General features: G+C 39.1%; 1 protein-coding gene across 3 annotated transcripts in view; it reads right to left on the reverse strand.

The window, feature by feature from the left end:
• Window positions 1–5,301: 5,301 nt before the first annotated feature.
• Window positions 5,302–10,018, reverse strand: part of LOC101845816 (multidrug resistance-associated protein 1) — a 53,833-nt gene continuing 49,116 nt past the window's right edge. For all 3 annotated transcript variants that reach the window (XM_005089958.3, XM_005089960.3, XM_005089959.3), the window contains exons 31-32: window positions 8,617–8,811; window positions 5,302–7,000 (exon numbers count right to left, since the gene is read on the reverse strand). In XM_005089958.3, coding sequence (XP_005090015.1) covers window positions 6,868–7,000; window positions 8,617–8,811 — 328 coding nt within the window. In that variant the 3' untranslated portion in view covers window positions 5,302–6,867. The remainder of the gene's footprint in view (window positions 7,001–8,616; window positions 8,812–10,018) is intronic.

The following is a 10,018-nucleotide window of genomic DNA, read 5'->3' on the forward strand; positions in this document are numbered from 1 at the left end:
TTTGTGACAAGATATAACCATGAGCAATACAGAGTGACTTTGTTCCAAGCACACTTTCACAGTGGTTCCTCCCTCTGCTGATAGCTCTGCCATTGTGTGGTGCTACATGAGTTTGGCCTCTGTGCCATTTGATAAAACTCTGTTTTAACAGCAGTGCACAACAGTGAATAGACACAAGAAAATCAATGTGTTGAGTTGAAGAGAAGAATAGATGAACACAGTTATGGTCAAATGTATTTGTTTGAGTAAAGAGAAGTATATTGACAAAATAACAAGTTATTCCGTGCAGGGAAAAGACAGACAGACAGAAACAACAGATGGAAAGAAAGGAAGTGGGATATACCAGTAGCACCCTCCAAAACAGAGGATGATTACAAGACATCGTTGTGCTGAGTCAAAGAGAACTTATGAATACAGAAACGATCATATGAACACTATAATGGTCAAACAATGTTGGAAGGAAAAGTGGCGAGCCAATCAACAAAACCAATAAAAGGTTGGCAAGGACAGTGTCTGGGTCTATTGTTTGCCTCTCTCATGAGCTTTGTTTGTTTCTTAGTTTGAGTAAAGAGAAGCACACCAACACAAAAATGGTCGTTTAGTGTTGGGAAAATGTAAGACGGCCAGCCAGAAACAATAGAAAAAGTAAAAAAGTAGGACCTACCAGTGGCACCCTCCAAGGACCCGCTTGTTTGAGTAAAGAGAAGAACATTGATACTATAAATGGTCATTTAGTGCAGGGAAATGGCAATACAGATAAACGAATGGGGGAAAGAAAAGTTGGTTCTTCTGAACATCTCCTACTAATCAAATCATTCTTCTTATTCTGTCAGTAGTTTTCTTTATTTGTACATATCATAAATCTGTATATATAATACATATAATACCCTCAGAACAAGTTGGCACTTCAGCCTGCATATAAATATATGCTTGAAAGAGATTTTTAAATAAGAAACAAATTTTAAAAAAGAATTGTTTTACTTTCATCTATAACTATAAGTACTATGGTTTCATGCTCATCACAACATTTTACAGTCCACTTCCATGTGAAAAAAGACAGGTACGAAAACAAAAACTGCTTGCAGCAAATAAATTTGAGTTCTCCTGAATAGGATTTCACCGGATTTGACTAATTTTTCCCCAAAGCGATAATTCAAATGTTGGATGTGATATCGTGTCCAGAGGGAAACAGAGATAAAAATGTCATGAAATCAAGGTAAAAGTGAACCATACCATAGGAGGAATGTATCATGTCTGAGTTGAGTTTATACTTCTTTCAAAGTCATCTTTTCATTCCTTTTCATAACTAATAAGTCTTGCAAGCTGCTAAGCAAGTTGTATGTGAAGACTGCATATAAATAGATGATGGAGACATTTAATCCTTCTAAATCTAAAGTTGTGGATCCAGTTGAGTGCCATTTTAGAAGTTGATCGGCAGATGTACTGTACTGTGCTTGCTTTGTTTTCATTTTTAGTTTTAGCATTAGTAAAGAGAAGCACCTCAATGCAACAACAATCATTCAATTATGGGTAGGGGCAAAGCAAGACAGGCTTACAGAAACAACAGAGGGAAAGAAATAAAGCAGGACCTATCAATGGCACCCATCAGCTATGAGGCACACATGACATCACTGACTGTTATGCATTCTGATTGCAGCTTATACGTAGCTCAATAATAGTTTATTGTAGAAAACTATTTGCTTTATGTCTTGTATCCTCATTGACACCGTTTACATTGTTTAGGAGGCATGCTGCTTCATAATTGCCTGTCAGTGCCAACCCATGCTGACTGGAAATGGAATGCAGTAGGCCTACCCCATTAAACGAACAAACAGAGATACTTCAAAATACTTGATAACATTACTTTCCTCATTTAGAGCCAAACTCACTTCTACAAGCAAAGGTGAAGAGCTTATTCATTACACCACAGATTCCAGTCATCAATTATGCTCAAACTGAATGTACAGTGAGAAAGTCATTAAAACTCATATAAGGAAATGTTACGCTTTGTACACAATCAAGAGTATCGTGTTAGAGAAACATAACAACTTTCAACAATATGCTAATTTTTGTTTACACAAAATACACATACAAATGCACAGATACTTCCATGCAAAACTGTCTTTTATTCTCAACAGAAAACTCTTCCACTATCTCCAAGCATTCAGTTCCTTTTTCAATAAATGTTTAGACAAAATTCTAAGAGGAGACAGGCAAATAAAACCATACCCCCCCCTCCCCCAACCCCCCTCTCCTGAGACAAACAGAGAAAAAAATCCCCTAAAATACCCCCTGACACGGCCCTTTGCTCCTTGAGACAAAATGTAATAGTTTTATTAATTTACCCCGTAGTATAATACTTTACTTCGAGACACCGCAAGGATAGAAAACTATTGTAAGTTCAATTTTCCATTTCATTTTTTTCTCTTGTTCAGAGCAGACTTACAAAAAAGTGGCTATTTTGAGCAAGGTTGAAAAGATGAATAGACAAAAACAACTAAAGGAAAGAAAAGAAACGTGACCTAAAAGTGGCATCCTCCAACTTCCCGCCTAACACCATTAGGATAAAATGAAATAGCATGAAAATCCATCACAAAACAGACATGGGCCAACAAGCTGAAAATATTGTCTTTTTTTTTTTATACAATAAAAAGTACAATTTTACACAATGTTAATATTTTAAAACCAAGTTATATTACAAACATTTATAAATATCTTTTATATAATTTTCAACATATAAAAAAATATTGTATCAGAAATCAACACTGCTCGTTACACAGAGCTGAGAGAGTTGAGACAAAACAAGACCATGGCAAGGATGATGAATGGATACGATACACAAAGAACAGTGATGATACCCCCTCCTCTTTTTTTCCTTCCTAGCTGTTCTCTAAAAATAAACAATTGGAGATCAACTGGTCCTAGGATATACCAACAAGAGATGGTAGAATTGTGCAGAGGTCAGCCAGTAACTGGTAATTGTATGGGGTTAAATGAGTTAAATGCCCCCTTCACCACTGAATGTCTATTCAAGAAGAGGGGCCTAAAATTTCAAGGACCCCTGAGCGAGTATTGAGTTCTTGTGTGCTGTCGCGGCATCGCTGAGCACTTATGACACCACAGTGCCAGAAAGGAGAGAGAGGGCGGCCAAAAAAAAACATCTTTCTGTAATAGGACTGAAGTAGGTAGAGAGCCTCTAACTCTAACACTCCAAAAAATGGCCTAAGTTCAAGAACGAACCCATGGGCCATTCAAACTGTTATCTGAACCACTGACCCTCTTGATACTGAATGGGACAGTGGTCTCCCTGACAGAGCGAAAAAATGTAGAGACGAGCAAACTTTCCTTTGAAGCACTTGAAAGTAAGGAACATTTTTTTAAGTAGGCTTAATTGTTGAAAGAATGAAGCAGTTTTTTTTTCACTCTTCTTCAAAATTTTGCTTTCTGGGCTTAGTACATTTTAACAGCTTGGCAGCAATTTGCAGAGTTCATAAGATAAAGAGGTTGTTAAACTGATTTTTTTTTTTAAATGACTCGCCGACTCCAAAACAAACGTAGGCGATCGGCTCGACCCACCCAAATGGGCACCTCATATAAAGGTTTCATGTCCCCATTAACACAATTTATATCTCTTCTAGTAAGTGAACAGCTTTGGCTCCGCTAGAGAGGACCATCCAGGCCAAGCAGAAAGTAGCATCGAAGTGAAGCAAATATGAGATTGATGTTGCCAGCAAATAACTACCTCGAAGGCGAATAAAACTCAAGTCTTCTGCATGCAACGGTCTATCATGTTTTACTAAAATTAAAGTATAAAAATATGAGATAATAAAGCTAGAGCATTGTAGCTGAACTGAGCTGGGCAAAAGGTCTAACTAGGACGGTGTTACAAAAACTCACAACTCTACAAATTTGATCTACCAGTAAGATTATGAAGAGTCCTCCAACATTGCAGATCTAAATAAATTAATTGTTCTGGCGTTTTTCTGACTTAGAGCAAAACAAAAGTACGCCAAGTCTTAATTCAACAAACTGATTAAATCCACTATTTTGTTCCATAAAACAAATGTAAGACCTTGTGGTGAAATCAGGCGCTCGTCAAAATAAAGAATTCAAACCATCTGGCATTTTTCGTTCCATGGCGGAATTTTTTAAAAACGTTTCTTTTTTTTTTTGGCTTAACACCTTTAACGTCTATTTAAAAACACATTTCTGTGCGGCTTTTATTGTAAAACGTTGATCAATGGCACACAAAATGCAAATTTGCCATTCCTAAGGACTCTCATTCTCAAATTTTAGAAGCCACCAAACTTTGGTGGCCATTTTATCGCTAATTTTACTCCAGACATCATGTGACCCCACCTCTTTCAATCACAAATAATATCTCAACTGCTATTCAAGGAAGACAGGCACTCTTTTCATCAAAAGAAAGATATACATACAAACAAGCTTTATGATGATACCAATAACACCATATGCCCAAAATTTGACAAGCGCCTGGTTCCACCACATCGTGAAACAAATTATCGTCGGTCGCCTGATAAAACCGTGAATTCCACAAATTTTCGAAAATCGTTTTTTTGCATATTTTGATAGTGCTCGGTGAGATACATGTCCCTGTAAAACTATTTTTCTATTATCTCGACTCAAACGTGTAATCTGAAGTAGTAAGAAAATCGTGAAAAAACACCGAGCCCCACACAGGCAAGATTTGAAAATGAAAATCGTGAATACAAACTTTTTCGATAAAATGACCACCTACGGTAAAAAATGTACTACAGTATTATTTCTAAAAGGTAATTGACTAGATTTATCAATTATTTAGCTGATGTCTTGAACGCCAAATGACAGAGAAAATCAGTTTTTTCTCTCTCCTGTAAAATTTGCTTCCAGTGGAATTCACGATTTCATCAGGCAAACGACGTTATGTTTCTTAAAGCTGGATATCACTAACTAAGGTGGTTTGTAACGAAAAATTAAAGCTACAATAGAGTAGAAGAAGAAGTCACAACATGCACTGGTACTGTACATGTAATAGTAGCAAGCTAGAAAGTTACAACGTTTTGGTCATAGTCAGCTCATATGCAAATATACATAGACCTAATTATCTTAAACTTAGTCCATAAGCAGTGTACAAGATACTACCAAAAACCCCCCCAAAAAACAACAAAAAAAGTTTTTAAAAAACCCAAACAAAACAGTAGCTGCAACCACTAGAGTATCCACATAATTGCTGAGAGAAAATAATGGAAATAGGGCACATGACAAAAGCAATACCCTTATAATTTTGTGTTTTGTTCGTCATTTTTTCAGTGTAGCTGTTTTTCGCATTCTCATTGACACAATTTAGATCAAGAAGGAAGTGAATATATTTTGACTTTGCCAGTCAGGGCCAACCCAGGCTCAGAGGCCTACAATGTCTTAACAGAAGGAGCGAGATACTCGATAAAAATTCACTCATGAATTTCAAGTTCATGAATTTGATTGTCTTATCATTGTGGCCTTCAGTCAACATTTTCAATTCAGCCTTAAAATGACCCCTATAATATAGAACTTACTTTACATTTCTGCTATTGGCCTTTTGCATACATGCTCTTTCTAGTTCTAGTCATGTAGCCATCACAATCTTGTGTCAGTCTTTCCTTCTGTTTCCAAGAATGTTCAGTCAAATGACTCAATGACATCAAATGAACTTGTTCTATATTTTCAAATATATGTACATTTACTTATTGTTCTTAAGCAGGGCACTGTTAACGATACAACATGTCAAAGTCATCAAAATAAAAGCCTACTGTTCGATGCCAGGAAAACAAATTTAAAATAACAGATGCATAAAATCATAAATGCTTTGGGAAAGTTGTGGCTTTTCACTTCACCCCAAAAAGTGCGGGTGAGATTTAGAGGCAAGAGGCAATATCTACATAAAGTTGATAAAGCGACATTCATAGAAGTAGATTGTACTCTCAAGGATATATAAACATCATGTTCGTAAAGCAAGCCATTAATGGCCAAATATCAGTTATGAAACATGTTTTACAGAACCGGTTTAGTTGAACCCTGAAATTTGCTAAAAAATTGGAACCCTAAGTAATGTGCAAATGAGAGATTTGAGCAAAGATCTCTACAAAACGACCAGTGCACTTTAAATGCCCGCTGCAGTGAGCGCTACTTTCCTTCTTTTGCACATTGAAAACAGGCCTTGTTCCATCTTTTGCACTCTAAAGGCACACCTCAGTATACAATACTTTTATCCCCCTTCATCCAAATGCGCATCTAGCGAGCTTTAGAGCAAATGTTGAATCAAAGGGCTCAGAGTTAACTACCTTTTTCCTCAGTGCTTCTAAAAGGACTCTGGACAAGAATAAATATGTTCAAAAGCTGCTCTGAAGAAAGGTGGTTATTCTCCACAACTGCATGGAGGATGGATCAAAACCTTTGTTTATCACAATCTCCAAAGTGGTGTATAATCCTCAGTCTAAAACTTGCGCTAGCTCCGATCAGTTTCTCCTCCTCCCAAGGCTCTCTATTGCATGCCTCATACTTCATGTTGGCTCTAATCAGATCCAAGACTACCACCCGCAATCCTTCCCCTTTTTAAAAAAGCCTTTCCTTCCCCTCTGCCACACTCATACTGGAACCAATCAATACCTATACCCCACCATCATCATTATCACAGACCAAATAATTCCCCTTTCTCGTGTTTTGTTTTTCTTGAAGCCTATCAATCTCCACCACGTTGGCACAATTTTACATAACGTACAAATATTGGCACCAAAATCAGGACACAGAACAAAAAAAAATACCTAAGCAGTCCGTTCATTCCCGAAATTCCTCCCCCTCCCCCACCGCCACATCATCAGCCCCAACCAATCACGACCTTGACCCAGAGGCCCCTACCAGGCCGGCTGACTCCGCCATGCTGTAGAAGAGACTGTCAGGTCTCTGGAGCAGAATCTGGGGATTGTCAAACTCCATCACCTCTCCCTTGTCCAGCACCAAGATCCTGCAAAAAAAAATAAAATAAAAAAAAAATAAAATAAAGGACAGAGTTATTTCTGGAATTTGCTATAGGTTGGAACAAAAACAAGCACAAAGTTTCATTGAGTTTTATGATGAGTTGGAATAAAAACAGAATTAGGGCTATCGTACGTTGGATATTGCAGATGGAAAAAAAAAAAAAGGCGCGAACTTTTGTAGAGGTTTGCAACGAGTTGAGAAAGTAACAGTCATATTTCTGAATCTTGGCCGTGCAATTTGAAATGATTTTCAAATTCAGGAAGGGTCATTCAGCTGTCATATCAAAACTTTTAAAGAACAGCACTAAGTTTCTCTCATTTGATCGTCTAAGACTATCAAGGGGCAGTGACATGTTTTATTTGGTACAGCATCTGTCTTTTTGCTAGGACAAATTCCCCTACACCAGGGTTGACCATGACAGGTAGAGGCATAACTGGCCGCATTCGTATTGATCTAAATGGTGGAATGAAACACTTTAGTCACTATAACAGAGACTGTACAAGAGAAATTAGGTGACTGATAGGGTGAGAGAGTATGTGAGAGATTAGGAGAGACATTCTTCATGAGGCAATAAGAGAGACATTATGTGAGAACATTATGTACACTATATGAACGATTACAGTCAAACCTGCCCTGACGGACACCTCTATAAGACGGCCACCCGTACAAACGGACACTTTCCATTTCCCCCCTTGCGTTTTTTCTATATAATTTAACTGTATAAAACGGTCACCTGTCCAACGCGGCCGCGGCCACCATATTTTAACACACAACTCCTATCACACTAAGCAATAACACCTGTCTAAGACGGCCACCTTAGTGACTCCATTACGTTTTGTCATTCATTATGCATTGGCCCGTGGAGTTGTGGGCGAGCCGTCACAATTCAATCACCTGTCGTTGTTGTTAGGTAGTCCCTCCAACCGATCATGTTGTGTAGGCCCCTCCCACTGTTGACCAATAGCTACCAATTTTCAGCTGCTGGTGAGGTAAGCGTGTGATCCCTCATAACCCATAAGCCCCGCCTAGAACTCACACGCAAATCGTAAGTGAGATGAGTGGTCACTGTTTACCCAGTCTGTAACAAAGCAACAAAGGACGTCAACATGAACTTGTGACAGAAGCGTTGCTCGTTCTCCGAGTGGTGGCGACCCATGTGCTTGTTTTAACGTGGCACTCGGTCTTCCTCGTCTGATACATTTCATTTTATTGTCACCCTTGTGCAAAATCAGCAACAAAATAAAAATGACAAACAAAATACAAACCACCACCACCAACAACAACAACATAAAAAACAACAACAATGCGGCTACTTTCGATTGGGACCTCAGAATATGGGAATGGTTTGTTTTCTTCATCTTGATCAGTCCTGCCTAAGACGGCCACCTGTCTTATACGGCCACTTTTCTCCTTGACAATGGGTGGCCGTCTTACACAGGTTTGACTGTACACGAGAGATTATCAAAGAGGGATTAAGTGGATTATATGAGACAGAGATTATGTCAGATATTTTATGAAAGATTACATGAGACATCATTTAGACTATGTTAAACAATTGATGATAGACTGTATGAAAGAATAAGGAGCAACAAGAAGACTCACTTGTCATAGTCCATAACCGTATTGAGTCTGTGAGCAATGGTGAGGATGCTGCAGTGGCTGAACTCCTCTCGTATGGTGGTCTGTATCACTTCATCCGTCTCCATATCGACGGCGGCCGTAGCTTCGTCCAGGATCAGAATCTTCGTCTTCAGCAGCAACGCCCGGGCCAGGCACAGTAGCTGTCTCTGACCAACACTAAGGACAGGTAAAAAATAATTTTGGTAAATTTAAAAAATCTAAATTGTGTCAATGGGGTCCTAAAACAATTACATAAAAAAAACCCAGCGCTGCATCGTTGGCATACCTAAAAAATAAATAAAAATAAATAAAAAACTTTTATTTTTTACCTTGGTTTATCCATGAATGATGCAACGTTGCCGGTTAACATGACGACTTGTTTCATTTTTTTCTCTTAACCCATTGTTCCCAGGAGACTCGCCAACGGGTATTATACCTTTCGTACCGGGATACCCGTCGGCGAGAATTTCATTACCCACGAGATTGCTAATCATCGGCTGCATGATTAATGTAGGTGATTTACACCCTAAATCGACACGATTTAGATTAATTGGGAGATGAGGTTTGACCCTGCTTGTCAGGGCCATCCTAGGCTGAGAAAAATACATCATCCAAGGAGAAAGAATAAGATACTTGATAAAAATTCTCCATAGGAATTGAACTCTGATCTTTTGCCTGCAACAACGAAGCGTCCAATCCCTTCCCCACAGATATGGGTTTGTATTTTAATAAGAAATTGGTTACTTCCCCACTAGACCCGGAGATGAGTCATTTTGATAGCTGAGAACCAACAGATTTGTGGTCAGAAAAAGAGAAAGGGGAAAATGTGAAGTTGAAAAAGTAGACAAAAGGAAATAATAACTCAACTGCACTAGTGAGAATTTCGTTACAGTACAGAAAAAAGAAAAACATCAAAACAATAATGGTCATTTAGGGCTAGGGAAAAGTAAGGTGGACAGACAGAGCAAAAGAGAGAAAGGAAATAAGTAGAACTTATTCACAGGGGCCACCTCCAACTACCCTCAAACTCTCTCTCCTCCCTCCCTCCCTCTCTCCTCCTCTTCCCTTCCTCTCTTCCTCCTCGATTGAGATTCTCCCCTCCCCCTCTCTTTCCCCTCCTCCATCCCTACCTTGCTCCCTTCTCCTCCCCTCTTCCTCCTCACCTAAGATTCTCCCCTCCCTCTTCCTTTCTCCTCCCTCCCTCCACCCCCATCTTCCTCACCTGAGATTCTCCCCTCCCTCTCCCTTTTCCCCCCTCCCTCCCTGCCTTACTCTCTTCTCCCCTCCCTCTCTCTCCCTCCTCCCATTTCTCTCCCTCACCTGAGATTCTCCCCTCCCTCCCTCCTCCTCACTCCATCCCTCCCTCTCTCTCCTCCTCCTCACC

Source organism: Aplysia californica, unplaced genomic scaffold, assembly GCF_000002075.1.
Source record: "Aplysia californica isolate F4 #8 unplaced genomic scaffold, AplCal3.0 scaffold00011, whole genome shotgun sequence".
Lineage (NCBI taxonomy): Eukaryota > Metazoa > Mollusca > Gastropoda > Aplysiida > Aplysiidae > Aplysia > Aplysia californica.